The sequence below is a fragment of the Manis javanica genome, chromosome 3 (genome assembly GCF_040802235.1).
Source record: "Manis javanica isolate MJ-LG chromosome 3, MJ_LKY, whole genome shotgun sequence".
Classification (NCBI taxonomy): domain Eukaryota; kingdom Metazoa; phylum Chordata; class Mammalia; order Pholidota; family Manidae; genus Manis; species Manis javanica.
The window spans coordinates 194773809-194791398 of NC_133158.1; the positions used below are offsets into that span (position 1 = coordinate 194773809).

The 17590-nt window shown below is 37.4% G+C and overlaps 1 protein-coding gene and 1 pseudogene across 3 annotated transcripts; both read left to right on the plus strand.

The window, feature by feature from the left end:
* TIGD4 (tigger transposable element derived 4) lies at positions 1 to 11786 on the plus strand. 3 transcript variants are annotated; one of them, XM_017673806.3, is made up of 2 exons: positions 1 to 8308; positions 8468 to 11786. In XM_017673806.3, the coding sequence occupies exon 2, from the start codon at positions 9011 to 9013 to the stop codon at positions 10547 to 10549; it is 1539 nt and encodes a 512-aa protein (XP_017529295.1). In that variant the 5' UTR covers positions 1 to 8308; positions 8468 to 9010; the 3' UTR covers positions 10550 to 11786. The 3 variants fall into 3 exon arrangements, with proteins under 3 accessions (XP_017529295.1, XP_017529298.1, XP_017529297.1); XM_017673809.3 differs by having other exon boundaries at positions 8596 to 11786; XM_017673808.3 differs by having other exon boundaries at positions 1 to 223; positions 8218 to 11786.
* Positions 11787 to 14647: 2861 nt separating this feature from the next.
* LOC118968546 (midkine pseudogene) lies at positions 14648 to 15352 on the plus strand (annotated as a pseudogene).
* The last annotated feature ends 2238 nt before the right edge of the window (positions 15353 to 17590 follow it).

Genomic DNA, 17590 nt, shown 5'->3' on the forward strand with positions numbered 1-17590 from the left:
CATCCGGGACTCCGCGTGTGCCGTTGCCCGGGTAATATTGTGGCTGCGGCTGGATCCTAAGAGGGGTGTGTGCGGGGGTCCAGATGCACCTGACAGAGCTGGGAGCTTGCAGAAGGGCGCGCGGGCCTGGTCTTGAGTAGCAGGAGGTCTCCAGCAGCCCTCAGCAGCCCTTCTTTCTTATCCACACACCCCAGCCTCACGCGTTAGGCGTCCCCAACAGACGGTGAGCTGGTGAAGGGAGGGTGGAGGTGGATATAGCTCACCGTCACGCATATTACAGGAGAGCCAAAGCTTCTTTCTCAGCTGCGTGAGAGCACTTAGAAGGTTGTTTCAGCCCCGTGGGGGGCTATAAGACGGAGGGAATATGGGGTAAAGGAGTAGATGGGATGCGAGGGCCTCACCCTCGCTTTCCCACAGCCTGCTGAGCCCCCACTCCGGGTCTGTACAGTCACTCACGCCCACCCGCTTCAGGAAGACCAGATTCCCACGCCCGGCAGCCCTGAGTTCTTGCTCGTTGTCACTACTTTCTGCTCGGCTCACAGTTGATCCTTATTACTTTTATTTCCTGCGCCTCTTTCTTTATCCAGATGACTAATTTATGCTTTCCTGCTTGCCCCGTTACTTCCTAAGTAGATTGCTGCCCTGTCTACAGAAATCGCTGAACAACTTCTTATCTCAGAGCCCTTGTAGTTTCCTAAGCTGAGGCCCCAACCTGTACTTTGGATACTCTCCCTATCCCCAGCACTGAATGGAAGGAACGTTAGGACTCCAGTGGTGCTTGACATCCCCGAAGCTCATTTACATACACTATGTACAGTTGCTCCATCCACACACATCTCCCTTCAAGGTTTTAGACTGCTTTTCCTTTGACAGTCTTGGATGCTCATTTTTACCTCCATTTCTCTTGTAGAAATGAGAAGGGTAACAGCGCACCTCGTGGGATTTACGTTTCTTTAGATCCTACTTCTCACACGCTTTTACTTGTCATATAAGTTGACAAGACATTTTTAATAACTATGTGCCTAAAGGCAGAACTCTTGCCTCTACAAATTTTTAGGCTGTTTCAGTATAGTGAATGGTATATCCCTGTACAAATACCGTCTCCATATCCCAGAATAATAAAAACCCATGACAACACAAATGTTTCAAAAGTAAATAACAATATTTATTGCCTGAGCTCTCCATAACATCTCCTCTGACAAAAACAGTACTGAAATCCCATAACATAAATCTGTGTATAAAGGGCCCTTAAGAAAACATGGTACATATACACAATAGAATATTATTCAGCCACAAGAAAACAAATCCTACCATTTGCAACAACATGGATGGAGCTAGAGGGTATTATGCTCAGTGAAATAGGCCAGGTGGAGAAAGACAAGTACCAAATGATTTCACTTATCTGTGGAGGTTAGCAACAAAGCAAAAACTGAAGGAACAAAACAGCAGCAGACTCACAGAACCCAAGAATGGACTAACAGTCACCAAAGGGAAAAGGACTGGGCAGGATGGGTGGGAAGGGAAGGATAGGGTATTAAGGGGCATTATGATTAGCACATGTAATGTAGGGGGGGCATGGGAAAGGCAGTGTAGCACAGAGAAGACAAATAGTGACTCTACAGCATCTTACTATGCAGATGGATAGTGACTAATGGGGTATGTGGTGGGGACTTGATAATGGGGGGAATCTAGTAACCACAATGTTGCTTATGCGATTGTACATTAATGATACCCATAATTTTTAAAATGTCAAAAAATAAAGGGCCCTTATCTTAAATGGCTCTGTCCTGAACAAAAGAAAAGAGCAAATATATGTGCCAATTCACTCAAACTGTAACTTCAGTTCTGTAGTTTGCTGTGGATTTTTCTGTTCATGTTAGTCTTCTCAATTATAAGGAAAGGATCTCAATCTAGAAAAATTACTGATCTTATTGTATAGGAACAGAAAGGACCTTAGTAGCTAAGTAAAAGTGTTAGAGTTTCAGGAGGGTGACAAGGAAGAGGTGCATGGCAGTTCTCAGTGTTGCTTGCATGATGTGTATTTAACTGAGAGGGCTGAGGCTTTAAGTATTCCTGCTAGCTGTCTCTTGAGTTTGGAGAACTTTAGCTTCATTAAAGTTTGTTCAACTATTAAACTGTCAGATGCAGAGGTGTTTCTTTTATTAGAAAGGTGGACACTTACTTTAATTATTTGTCCTTAGCTGGATAGTGTCCTTGGCAGCTACTGGTTTTGATAGAGATTCTGATGGATTTGGAGCCACTTTGCACTAATGCTAACTTCTGCTTGTTGAAGGTGCATTTAATGAATGTTAGGTTTTTGTACTGTGCATGATTAGTCCTCATACACACTGTTGTGCTGTGCAAGGCTATATGCAAGATTAATCTTCCCATGATTTCTGCTTCTCTAAGGGAAATTAGAATGTAGGTTGGCTCAAAGAAAACATTGGAATCCACTTCAGCTGTTGATGGGAAACAGTGAAATTCTATGTCCTTTCTTTGGGAAAAAGGAAGCAGTAGCCAGTATTCTTTGGATGCGGGAAAGTGTTTCATACTAACTGAAATGTCTTACTTGAAATCTAACTCTGCTTAGATGGAGATATTTTTCCCTCTTTCTTCCTTCCCTCTCCCCCTCTCCCCTTCCTTTCTTCTTCTTTTCCTTTCTTTTTATCTTTGCCCCAGAGCTTGGGGAAGTCGGCCTGCTCATTCTCTTTAGGAAGGATAAAGATTACTTTTTAGTTGGCATCTGTACTTGGAAAGGTAAGAAAAAAGGAAATAGTTGCCTGCCATATATAATTATGACAGGGAGATTATTTACTGAGTTACCTTTGTACTGCTATTGGATATTATTCAGCTTTTGGAAAATCGGGTACCATTTATCCACTTGGCTTGTGAGAACTCTGGCAGCCTATCTTTCATTTATTGACCAGGAAGTAAAGGAAGCAACAGGTTAAAGGATATTGTTATTATTCCTTTCTGGCTGAATTAAATGTGCAGGCAATCTTTTCTCTTTGCTTTAGATGTTGAATGCTGTATACTGTTTATCAATATTATTTCCTCAAGAGAAAAAGGTGTTACCTTCTGATGTTTTCTAGGGGAATTCTGGTAATGTCGCAATAATTTCCTCATTCTTTATCAATAGCTCCCTTTTCATGGAGGATGTTACTCCCTTTTCATGGATTAGTTACTGATTCCATAGTGTAACTCTAGAAACAAACCCTTCATTAGAGGATACTGATTAATGGGGCATTTAAGAAGCCCATGAATAGTAGAATGAGTAGAACGTAAGAGTAGAAATTGTTTTAACCACATGGAACCAAAAACTAAACTTTTCCATAATTTTATTACCTGGCATTAACATTCATCATTTTGGTCAGTGTCTTTTTTTTCTGTGCATATATTTTCTTCATTTATTTACCCCATTGTTTTGGGGAACCTACTGTTTGCTGGGCACTGAGATCTGTAGGAATAGCCATGAGCCTCTGCTCTCCTGTAACTTTCAGTGTATGTTGTATTTGTTGTCATACAGTTTTGGGCTTTGCTTTTTTCACTTAAAATATTACAGAATTTTCCTCATATCATTAAATATTCTCCTTGAGAGTCTCAGTTGTATTTTAGCATATATATTCCTTAGTTATTTACATAATCCTTTTTGTTACACATTCCGGTTAGTTGCAGTTCTGTCTGTAATTATAAAACAACCTGAGGGATATTCTTGTGTAGTAGAATTCTAAGATAAATTCCAATTCTAAGTATAATTCCCTCCCCACTGAACATGATAGGATCTCATTCCCATGACTATGTTGCATTACATGCCAAGCAGATTTTACAGATGTAATTAAAGTCACTCACCTGTTGACTTCAAGTTAATCAAAGGGGAGATAATCTGGGTGAACCTAAACTGATTACACGAGGCTTTTAAGATCAGAGATTCCCGTCTGGTGACAGCAGAGAGGTCAGAGATATTCAAAGTGTGAGAGAGATTTGGCATGAAGAAGGTTCTTTGTTGCTGAAATAAAGTGGGCCACTGTTGAGGACCCAAGGAAGGGCTCTAGGAGCTGGAGCTGTTGGAGTTTCTGCTAACAACCAACAAAAAAAAAATCAGGGACCTCAGTCCTATAAGCACAAGGAGTTGAATTCTGAGAGAGAATAACCTGAATGAGCTTGGAAGCATATTCTTCTCCAGAGCCTCCAGAGAAGAGCCCAATCTGACTAACATCTTGATTTGTGCCTTGTCAGACCCTAAGCAGAGGGCCCAGTTGAGCCCACCTGGACTTCTGACCTATAGAACTGTAAGATCATAAATGGGTTCAGATTTAAGCCACCAAATGAAGCAATGAAAAAAGAATACATTTGTAAGCTACATTATTTTTACATCTATAATTATTCTTTGGGGGTAAAAATCCTAGGTAAGGATTTGCTGGATAAAAGCTATGCACATTTTTCAGGTTTTTGTCTCATATTGCTAATTTGCTTTTTTAGGCTTTGTATCAATTTATGTGCTTCCTAACAACCTATGTTACCACATCCTGGCAGACACTAGATACTGCCATTCTGATAGGTAAAAACAAGAAAAAAAAACATATCTCCTGTTTTGAAAGAAGATTTACATTTCTATTCCTATCAGAAGGATTGACCATTGTTTTCTTTATTTGGAGTTCAACTGGTAAGTCTGTTTCTTATTCTTTAGGGTTTCATTTTTTTAAATTAAAGTATCATTGATACATGATCTTCTGTTGGTTTCAAATGTACAACACAGTGGTTCAGCAGTTACCCATATTATTAAATCCTCACCCTCTGTAGTGCGGTCACTATCTATTAATGTAGTAAGATGTTAAAGAGTCATTAACTGTGTTTTCCATGCTGTACTACCATCCCTGTGACCAACTTATAATATGATTGCAAATTATTGAGCCACTTTATCCCCTTTCCCCTCCCGCCCCCAAGTAATCACTAGTCCCTTCTCGGTGTCTATGAGTCTACTGCTGTTTTGTTCCTTCTGTTTTGCTTTGTTTTTATACTCCACACATAAATAAAATCATTTGGTATTTGTCTTTCTCCATCCGGCTTATTTCACTGAACATAATACCTTCTAAATCCATCCATGTTGTTGCAAATGGGAGGACTTTTCTTTTTATGGCTGAATAATATCCATATACACAATAATATCCATGTACCACATCTTCTATATCCATTCATCTATTGATGAACACTTAGGTGCTTCCATATCTTGGTTGCAAATAGTGCAATGGTAAACATAGGGTGCATATGTCTTTCGAATCAGGGATCTTGTTTTTTTTGGGTAAATTCCTAGGAGTGGAATTACTTGGTCAAATGCTATTTCTGTTTTCAGTTTTTTGAGGAACCTCCACACTGCTTTCCACAATGGTTGCACCAATTTGTATTCCCACCAACAGTGTAGGTGGATTCTTTAGGGCTTATTTCTGACAAATGGAATTAGGTTTATTGTTGACACAGAGAAATAGTACCTAACATGTAACTACAGTATTTCTACTGGTGGCATATAATGAGTAACTGTTATCACAGGAGGCCACACCAGTGTGACTCAAGGACACTGTGATATAGCAAAAAGAAGGGTAGACAACATTAGAAAGCTTGGATTCCGGACTACACCCAACCACTTATAGCTGCATGAGCTTTGAAATTCACTTTTACCTTCCTCCTGAATTGTTTGGAATACAGGAAGTAAAGCAGTTTAGAAACTAAAGCGCTGAGACAGAGACAGCCTCAGAGTCTTCTCTGTGGGACCCCAGCTCTGAGGCTTAGGGCCCATCCGCCAGCGGGCTGTGGAGAGGTTTGCACACACCTCTTATTAAAGAGTAGAATGATAAATGAGCTTAATTTAGAGAATGAGAAATATGCCATTATTCCCTTAAAAAAAATCTCAGATGTTATGCTATGGGAGAATGAAAAATGTTGGCTTCGTTGATGAGTTAGTTTTGGTGCCTTACTCTTATCTAGGGAAAAAGTCTAGTTTGCTTGGTTTGGCATTAGAAATGTGGTTGTCTGAGGAATAACTTATGTTGTATCTTACCATATAAAATTGTAGATTTAACTACTGTTTTAGGAGGAAATATATACTGTTAATTCTCAGGAAAAAAATGTGTATATTCTGAGATAAACATATCACTATTTTCAATTTGATCAAGATAATCAGTAATCTCTGGACATGTATATTATATCGCTTTATTTGGGATTGGATAAAGGAGGAAACTCAAGGATATACTTTTTCTATAATCCCTGTTATTTGAGATGATAGGGTTTGTTTCTAACAAATAAAGCAGGAGAGAAAAAGAAGAGAAGAAGAAAGGAAAGGATGAAAGAAAAAAAAGGGCAGGTTTCCTTTTCCTTTTGGGGAGTAAGTTTGCTTGCTTTTGTTATTTCTTAAAAAATTGGTTCTTTCTACCTCAGGTTCTGAAGGTTGGAATCTTCCTAGTAAGAGCAAGGTATTTTTAAATATTTTGTTTGAAATAATTGTAGATATACAGAAAAGTGCAGAAATGTACTGAGCAGTGCCATGTATGAGCAAGATTTTTTTAGTTGAACGGTGAAATTTTATTTACTTAGAAAGGTTAACCCTCTCTAATGGTTGGATATGGTTGCTCTTTTGTGTTCGCAGAATTCATAATGGCCTATTTTTCTATGGAGGCCTGATTTTGCTTTTTGTGGGGGTTAGGTTTGGATAGGCATTGAAAATGCTGCTGGTGGCATAGAATGTGTAAGTGTTATCACAGGAGGCCACACCAGTGTGACTCAAGGGCACTGTGATAAAGCGAAAAGAAGGGTAGACAACATTAGAAAGCTTGGATTCTGGACTACACCCAACCACTTATAAGCTGCCTGAGCTTTGAAATTCACTTTTACTTTCCTCCTGAATTGTTTGGAATACAGGAAGTAAAGCAGTTTAGAAACTAAAGCGCTGGGCTATTTTAATTATTAAGATTTTTTCAATAACAACAACAACAACAACAATCCTTTACTGGTTGTAATTCCTATGATAAAAATTACTTATTTGATTTGAACAATAAAGGCAGAGGAATTTTGACAAAAAGTTTTGTCAAATAATTTTGTGCAAAACAATGCATGTGACATCTTGAAACCTGGGAAAACAGAGAACAAGAGGGATGGAGTGGCTACACTGTCTCAGCCAGCAGTAATATCTAGCCATAAAAATTAGCTTGTTACCTTGGCCTGCAGTCAGCCCAAAGCCGGTAGGTTCTGGGAAGGGAGTTACTACCTGTGAAGGTAGGGTTGAGTGCATCAGGGGCCTTGTGACTGTTCTCACAGTACTGTTTGCCTGAAGAAGAGGTCTGCTTTCAGTACATATTTAAGGTGAGATTCTTGCTTCTGTTTGCAAGTACGATTTCATAAAAATCTCTGAACTTTATAGATTGACATGGTCAAAGAGACATTAGAAAGAAGACAATAATGAGGGGATCATTACCAAACATTTATTGAACACTTTGTAGGGTGCTAATACTGTGCTAAGTGCTTGACATTCTTTCACTGAATCTCACTGAACGTGCAATAAATAACCCTATGAGCAAAGTGCTGTAGTTACCCCAGTTTTACAGATACGGAAGCTGAGGCGTCCAGTGGTTAAGTGAACTACCCAGGATCATATACGTACTAAATGGCAGAGTCACTTGTCAATTCCGGTGTGTCTGGCGCCAAAGCCCACATTTTTACCCTATGATAAGCCCTTTATTTTACAGATAAGGAAGTGAAGGTCCTAAGAGGCTAAGACCTGTGGTCACTGTCCTTTGTACTCTTAGTCTGGGTCTTTTTCTGCATTATATCCTCTTAATAAATTTTTTATAGCTATGCATTTGGTCAAGTATTTCTGGCCTCTGTGAATCTTACTAATGTGTCAAATTGATACAAAAGTTACTAGGTTTGTAAACGTTTAGATAGAATAAGATTTAGATTTTTAAACTTTGTAGTGGAATCACTTAATCTGATTTTTAATGAAGCGTTTTCTGCCAGACTCTTATAAAGGAGACGCTGTCCCTTATGTGCTATTAAAAGTTGAACCTTGTGACTACTGTCTATGTTTTTCTTTTAGAGAGGTCAAAAGGGACAGCCTGTGACTTCGTGTAAAAAATAGCCACCAACAATCTATCCAGCATCATTTTTAGTTCTGTAATTTTGGTAACGCCACATTTTCAAAACAGATTAAATTTGTCTGATTTATTTCAGAAGTATATATTACAAAGCATTTAAAGGCAATTGAGAATTCAAATGCGCACAGCAGAGCTAGAGAGCTTTTTACAGAGAGGCCATCTAAGAGGTAAGCATTTCTTCTGGGAGGTTTGGTTATTGTATTTTCAGAAACATGTTCCCATTATTTTCATTATTATTAAAAGCTTTATTAATTAACATAAATATTCTTTTTGATATTCAATTGACATATTGCTGAAATTGCCTTTTTTAAATATATATTTTCAAGAGAAAGAAGATATACCATCAAGACCTAGAATAATTCTACCATTTCTTCTTCACCTTGAGGAGATTTGGAAATTAGAGGGTAACAATTTGCATGAAAATTACTGAATGCTTTTTCTTCTTATCTCTGAGGCCTTCTGTGGAGAATTAATAGGAGGTCGAATGAGCACATGGATAAAATGGATCATCTTAAAGGATTGAAATTCCAAAAATACATCAGCAGGACTGAACAGGTTTGACATAATGAGATTTCTATTTTAGCTTGACTTCTGGAACTCTGAATAAACCATAAACTGAGCTACCCAAGGTCCTGGGAAGGAAGTTTCTTTTCTAAAATATTCTGGCCATATAACATTTTTTTTTATTCGTGACCTTTGAAAAAGTATATTTACTCATAAACTTTCTTAGGAACAAGACTATTAGACACTTACCAAGTTTTAATATATGGAGATAGAAAACAGCAATGTTGTATCATGCTGAAAGAGAAATTTGATTAAAGAAACGGAGACCAGAAAGAGGCAAAATATCTACGTAAGCATTGGTTGAGATGGCAGAAGCATCTGTGGATGCCTCAACTCCGCCTGTAACAGTGAAGAAAAAGAAAAGTCTATCCATTGAAGAAAAGATCGACATCATAAATGCAGTAGAAAGTGGCAAGAAAAAAGCAGAGATTGCAGCTGAATATGGAATAAAGAAAAATTCATTGTCTTCTATTATGAAAAATAAAGACAAAGTTCTAGAAGCCTTTGAATCTCTGAGATTTGACCCAAAAAGAAAAAGACTGAGAACTGCTTTTTACACAGATCTGGAAGAGGCATTAATGAGGTGGTATCGAATTGCTCAGTGTCTAAATGTACCAGTTAATGGTCCAATGTTGCGTCTAAAAGCTAATGATTTTGCCCAGAAACTGGGACATAATGATTTTAAGTGCAGTAATGGTTGGCTGGATCGCTTTAAATCCAGGTATGGTTTAGTATTCAGAGCTCAGCCTGTAGAAGCCACAACACCAGTAGACCCTTCAGCTGTCTGGCACCAAAACGTACTTCCTTATTATTTAAACGATTATCATGCTAAAAATGTTTTTAATATAAAAGAGACTGGGCTGCTTTATAGAATGTTACCTACAAATACATTTGCATTTAAAGGAGAAACATGCTCAATTGGAAAGTTATGCAAAGACAGAATAACTCTGGTAGTCGGCGCCAACATGGATGGCTCAGAGAAACTTCCTTTGCTTATCATTGGAAAAAACAGAAATCCACATTGTTTCAAAGGTATAAAATCATTGCCTGTATGTTATGAAGCTAATAGAATGGCATGGATGACCTCAGATGTATTTGAACAATGGATGCGGAAGCTTGATGAGAAATTTCAAGCCCAACAACGACGAGTGGTGATTTTTGTTGATTCTTTTCCTGCGCATCCAGAGGTAAAGAACCTGAAGTCCATTGAGTTAGCATTCTTTCCATCATGTTTATCTTCCAAATTTATAGCAATGAAACAAGGTGTTATTAAAAGCCTTAAAATAAAATACCGACATTGTCTTGTCAAGAAATTTTTAAGTTCTGTTGAAGGCAGCAAAGAATTTACGTTTTCCCTGCTAGATGCAGTTGATGCTTTGCACCTCTGCTGGAGAGCTGTAACACCCGAGACTATTGTTAAGGGCTATGAAGAGGCAGGATTCAAATCTCAAAATGACGAAAGTGACAAGACAAACACGGAGACAGACCCTGGTCTTGATTTGGTTGCCCACGCCCAGGCAGCCGGAGTGGAATTTCCTGAAGGTTTATCTATAGAGGGCTATGCTGCCCTGGATGATGATCTGGAGACCTGCGAAACGACACCAGGTGAAGAAGATTCGGGGGGGACCGCAGAGAGTAAATCAGATGAAGCTGCGTTTGATACTTCTGACGATGAAGATGATGGTGGATCTCTAGGGGCCCAACTCCCTTTACCATCAAAAAGTGAGGCAATAACTGCTTTAGATACTCTTAAAATTTTTCTTAGAAGTCAAGATATCGATGATGGGCTTCATAATTCTTTAGCAGACCTTGAAATTTTTGTTAACTCTTTATCATCTAAATAATTATTTACGTACATCTGAAAAGTAATAGCTTTTCCTAATGTATTTTACTATATAAGGTATATAAAGAGAAAATACCACTTAAAGATAAAAAATGAAAAGCTAGTAATTTTTGGTTTAATTGAAAATGTCTTTGGTTTGAATAACAAAGTTCCCTAGGTAGATTGAATAATGAGTAAGTAAATGAAAAGTATGAATTTCAATTTAACAAGATTTTAGGGAGTAGAAAATGTATTTCAGAGGACTTGTACTTCAAACATATGGCATATATGTTAAAAAATAAAAACTCTCTAGCTATTTGATTCGTACAGGTTGACTTGGTGATTACTATTTTCTTCTTTTTAAGGCTCAGATTGTGTTCTGGAATATTTTAATTTACCTATATATAAGAAACAAAATATCTACTGCTTAGATGTTTGTTTTTATAAAGACATATATTCTAACTAGATTTATTTAAAGTTACTTTTCTTGTAACAAGCTAATCTTTCTAATAAGAAATCATGGAAACTACTGAAAATAAAATCTGACCCAATAATATCTCAAAATGATGAAAAACATATGTCTCACTACTTTAAAGTTATTTCTACATAAGGTCAAATGAAAGACTATGACCTTATCAGACTTTTTTTGTCATCTACAACTGGAAGATGATACGGATTCTTCCTAAATACTTGTATGTATATGTGTGTTTTTAATAGAAATACATTATTGAAACATTTATTAAACTTTTATGATATTTATATTTCAACAAGATTACTCTTAAAAAGTAAATATAAATATACATATGTAGTTACTAAAAAGAAGTATTTTATGTAGTTCTTAGTTTTCTAATTTTAACAACTGAAACTTTAAATCTGTAGTATTTAATTATTTTCTTGATTTTACTGTATTTTATTTTCAGGAAAAACTGTCCTTTTAGCATATTTTAATGTACTTAATCCTTTTTTTTTTCAAATACAGTGGTTAACCTTTTAGATTAAATTTCTGTTTGAGGATATTTTATTTCCAAAGTATTTTATAGTGATATATGTTTACAGTAATATATGAAATTATTTATTCTCCTTTCATAAAATAATCTTTAAACAGTAGAAAAATATAACAATGTGTCAGACTTTTCTGTTGTTAAATGTTAAATGCTATGCTTATTTAGCTTATTTAGGACCCCCCCTTTAAAGAGTATTTTGAAAAAATGTAAAATGTTATACAGATTATTTTTATTATGAATTATTATTAGTCTGCCAATAAAATACACATTTGGAAGGAAATATTATGGAAAGTATTTTTATTTTCTACTGTTGATTTGCTCTTCTTTTGAGATTTAGTAATAATAAGCCTTAAAAATATTTTAAAATTAAGGAAGTTTCTTTAAAAGTGAAATATAGATTGCTTATATTTAATAAAAAGCATTTTTGTTAATGATTTGATTTGAAATTTTAGTGTGGTGGAATCATGAACCTAAATCATAGACCTTAATCTCTCTTAAGAACCATAGCTGGAACTACAACCTGGCATATATTGAGGCCTCAATAAATTTTTTTCTCTTTCTTTCTCCACTTCTTACCACATGATATCAAGTATTTTTAATTTAATCATTCCAGATATTCTGTGACACAAGAATTATTATCTCCATTTGTACAGATGAGGAAATTAAAATCTGGAAAGATGATTTGGTTAAAATTTCAGAGCCAAAATGAAAACTCATAGTTCCCTGAAACCTAGTCCTATGTTCCTCTATCTATATACCACATAATTCTATACTCTATTATTTTTTCCCCCCTTGAGTTTAGAGGCTCCAGGGCCAAGTACTTCAGAGAACATGCTAGATCTATGCCAATAGTTCTATACACAAGATCTCTCCTGAGAAAAACTGTTACTGGGCCTTCTGATTTAGTAATTCTGTACCACTCTAACACAGAGGTTCCAGTGGAGTTCTAATGAAAATATTTAAGACATCTTTAGTATTTCTAAAGTGCTGAAAGTACCAACTCTTTTTCTGTTTATTTGATATGATCCATATTTTACCTCTGGAGCATAATAAATCTAAAGGTAACACTTCTATAAAGAAAAAGACAACACTTCTATAAAGAATAAAAAAGAGATGCCTCCAGATTTAATTTCAAAGATAAACTTGAAGTTGTTGAGATTGTGCACTCTTCTGTGCATTGGGATTTAAATAATTTTCAGAACAAAAATTTTAAAAACTCACTTTTCCTAGAACAGACAGTCACCACTGCATACCTCACTCCTGATTTATCTTCTCCATACACAGTTAATACAAAGTTGGGACTAAATATCACTTGTCTTTTCAAAAAAGAACTTGACTTACAGTTCACCTATTTTCCAGTTAAATGTGGCATTATTTTAATTGTGCCTGACTCATAAATTCCTACCATTTCAACGTTGTTCTTGCTTTTTCTACTTCATAAAGCAACAGATCCTATACTGAATTGCAGACATTGTTTTATTTCACTAGTGAAAGGTTTGATTCAGGATAAAGTAAGACAATGAGTAAATCAAGGCTTGTGAGGCCTTCATGTTGCCTGCCTGTCATTTGGACTTAAGATCAAATGTCAAACCTCCCTTTTACTATATACCAAACAGAATAATTGGGTGGGTGGGGGGACTTAGGAAAAGGAGAGTTGAAGATGAGCTTTGTAACCAAGCACCTCAGATATCAAAAAAAGCCTTTTCCAATGGCTGGCCTAGTAGTTACTCAGTAGAGACTGACAGAGAAAGGTTTGTCCCTTAGGAGAGACGGCCACTCATCCGCCCACAGGTTCAGAGTCCAGGGGTGGGCTGGATCTTTGGGAGCATGAAAAGCTGCCTTAGATAAGTACAGCATGGCATAAGGAAGCCAAGAAGCTACCCCAGTTGCTGAGAGAAGATCCTTCCAACATAAGAGAGAAAGGCCCACGTTGGGGGCACCCAGTGAGTAATTGAATGAAATAAATTAAATCTAGTCCTACTTCTATGCTACCTTCCAAAAGATATTTTATTTCTCTGAATCTCAGTTTGTACCATCCATAAAATGAGACTGACACTTCATTTCAACCTGTTTTGAGGATGAAAGAAGTTTGCAATGGAATGCATTAACAAACTCAGAAGGGGCCCCCAAAGGGGTGCCTCCAATGTTACTAGTTCCAAATATGCTGAAGTGTTAATATTGTGTTCACTAAACATCAATGGTAATTTTCTCATTGGCATTATTCTATGCAGTAAAATAGAGAATCCAGTGTTTCTAGAAATATACAATTTATCTGTAGAATTGAAAATTTATTTTCATTTTGAGTGAGGGAATAAAGTGTTTCAGAAAGTTCCATTTTCCAGAATTGATGATGCAAAGCAATTCAGCAAAATAAATAGTCATCACAAAGTAGCCCTTTCAGTCACCACATTAGGTGTTTCAATTCTACTTCCTTGGCCTGTGATGAACTTGGGAAGCTGAGAATAACCCAGAGTCTGGGCAAGACTAGTATACATACTACTTAAGTAGCCTTTTCAGGCTGCCATAGCAAAACATCAATGACTGAGTGGGTTAAACAACAGATATTTATTTTCTCACAGTTCTAGAGGCAGGTCTGAGGTCAAGGAGCCAGCACCATCAGTTTCTGGCAAGGACTCACCTTGGGTGGCAGTCACTCTCTTGCTGTATGTAGCTCACAGGACTTCCTCTGGGGGAAGGGGGGAAACTCTGGTGCCTCTCCTTATAAGAGCACTAAGCCCATCACGAGGGCCCACTTTGATGAACCCATCCAACCCTAATTACCTCCTAAAAGCTCCACCTGCAAATCCCATCACACTGGGAGTTAGGACTTCAGCACATGACTTTGGAGGCTAACACAAACATTCAGTCCCTAACAACTACCTTGTACCAATAAAGGAATTCACATATTGATTAACTTAGTTTCTAGTTTACTATAAACTAAAAGGGCACACATGTATCAGAACTTGTTAATCAACTACAGTTATTAGCAAGGATTTAAAAATGTATGACACTTTAAGAAGAAATCGGGACATGTTTCATGTCTATGGGTAAATAAATGGGAAAACTCAATATTGAAGTACATCCATTTCCTCCACATTAATCCCAATCAAAATCCAATGCAGGTTTGTTGAAAATCTTTCAAAATAATTCTGATTCTTATTCAGAAGAATAAATATGTATGATTATCTAAGAAAATTCTGAAAAATAAAAATAGGGAATATTTGACCTACACCAGAAATATAAACAATACAGTGTGGGCAAAAGGAATGAACAGGTTAAAGGAATATTATATGATGTCTGGAAAAAAAAATTTGGATATGATAAAAATAGTTGTTCTCAGTCAGTGGTGAAAACCATGGATTATTCAGTAGCTGATATCGGGCCAACTGGCTAGCAGTGCAGGCCCAGGGTGGCGGTAAAGGAGCAGAGCAGGCCAGCGAACAAGACACAGAATTGAGGCTTCCTCCTCCTCGCCTTCCTCTGCCGGTTGGAGCTCACCTCCGTGGTGGACAAAAAGACAAAGTGAAGGAGGTCTGCCCATGGAGCGAGTGTGCCGAATGGCCCTGGGGGCCCTGTACCCGCAGCTGCAAGGGCCGAGGTGTAAGTTTCCATGAGGATACCTGCGCCAGCCAGATTCCGAGCAGGCCGTGAGGGATGCCCTGAAAACTGGAAGAAGTTTGGGGGTTGGGGTGTGTGTGATGGAGTAGGGCACCCTGAGAAAGGTGCAGTACAATGCCCAGTACCTGGGCACCATCCGTGTGACCATGCCCTGCACCTCCCAGGCCAAAACCAAGGCCCAGAGAGCGAAGGCAAAGCAGTAGCGGCCACGCCTGGCCACCAAGGAGCCCCTGGCCCATGCCCTACCTGCCACAGGCCCACGATACAACCTGCCGGTGCCTTTTGTCAACTAGGTAGCTTTATTAACCACACCTGCTTCTTCCTGCCCCCTGCCCCCACCTCCAAGTGCCCAGAGTGGGGAGGGGTAAGGGAGTGGGGCAGCTTGGGCCAACTCCCCCAAAGGGATCTGATATGCCCATCGCGCCTTTTGTTCTTCCCCACAGTGGTACCATTACTAAGAACCAAGCCATCTTCCCCTCTCCCTTCAAAGAAACCATACATCAAAAAAGAATCCTAAAAAGGATTAACTTCTTAAACGGAAGGAAGGAAAGAAAAGAAGGAAGAAACGAAGGAAGGAAGGGAAGAAACTTGTAAATACTAGCAAAAATATAGGTAAATGTAAATATTTTAATATGTTGAGAGGGAAGATCTTTAAACAATTATGACACAAAAAATTAGAAAAATAATAAGAAAGTTAAGTATGAGAGTGCAAATAGTTAAAGTAAGAAAGTGTTTTCAGTACTGCTACAATCAAATGCAAGCAAAACAATGGGATATTTTTGGGGACAGGGACTATCACATTAGACAAGATTATAAAGAATGACCCCCAAGTATAGGCAAGAGCCTAGAGATGGGTGCTCTGTTGTCAGAAATATAAATTGGTATGCTCTGGTGTTGCAATTATACTGACATGTATTAAATGCTTATTAATTACCAGACTGTTCTAAATATTTTGCGTGTGTTACTTCACTAAATTAATACTCAGAATAAGTCCAGCTGTTATCACTCCTATTTTACTGCTGAGAAATTCAAGTAGCTGCAGCTAATAAATAACAGAACTAGGATTAGGATTCAAACCTGGAAAATATGATTTAAAGATACGTTGTAGGTTATATAAATTTATCCTAAAAAATAAAGATATCAAGGACATTGTTGCAGTGTATATAGGTCCATATTCCATCATCTAAAAACCCTGGGGGTATATATGTTTCAGAATTCAGAATTTTTTAAGATTTTGAAAATATAATATATGCATATACTCCATATAACACCCACAGGGGCACTAGGGCACCATCCCACACTCAAACATAAATGATTTTGCAGTGAAACATATTCACATTATACCTAAAGATTATAAATAGTTAACAGCTATGTAGGTTTTATTGCCAAACTTATTTTATTGACAAATAAGTTCATGTTAGGATAGCTTTTACTACCAAATGGGTTACAGAAAGGTCTTCAGAGCTTTTCATGTTTTAGAATGCAGGTGAAAGATTAAGGTCCTATAATAGCTTAAAACAAAACTAAAAGACTGAAAACGATTAGAATTTTTTTAAAATAGAAAATTGATTAAATATATGTTTATATGGAATGAAACATCAAGATCCAAGCTTTTTTTTAAACTTCTTTTACTTTCATGTACATCAAAATTTTTGCTAAACTGAAGTAGATATTTTCTAAATTTGACTTGCAAACTCTGGAGCCCAGCCCTCTTCTTCTTTATTTCTCCTTGTTGAACATCTTACTGTCACCACAAGGCTAGGAAGTTCCCTGCCAAGTAAAACAAGAACTCTAGCATAGTGCTGAATTGGTGAAAAACTAGACTTACTGGTTTAACATACTATAAATTGCATGTTCATCTTCATGCATGAACCCAATTTAAGTCCAAAGAAGTCAGCTCCCTTGATCACAGGACTCTTAGCCAATGAGTCAGGGAAAACAAATCAAAGGATAGGGGATGCACTTCCCTCCACTTTTACTTATTGTTTCTTAGCCGTAAAATCTCAACAAGATCATGTTTTGTTCTGTTTGTCTTTTTTTAAGGTGGGACTGCTGTATAGTCCTTTCATATCTCCCCAGTACTACCTATTAAATACAAGCAGGCCATTGACTTGGTCAAATATTTGCTCAATTGGAGAGCTAGATGAAAAGGCACAGATAGTCTTATTTCCTGTATTAGGAACAAAAGCCACGTTTTGCTTTGTTTTCTTTCCCCTAACTTCCTCTCTGTATGCCACTACACTGTGGTTGTTAATGCAAAGTCACTGCCTGTGTTACTGGCTTGTACCACACCTTCTTTTCTATATTGCAAAATAGACACCTCAATACAGAGGTAAGAGAGCCATTTTCAGGTCACTACCTGCCCCACTGAGGAACCACTGTTCAAAAAAGATCTGTAATTTCATCTGTAACTCTTGGAGTGCTTTGCACAAAGATATTTG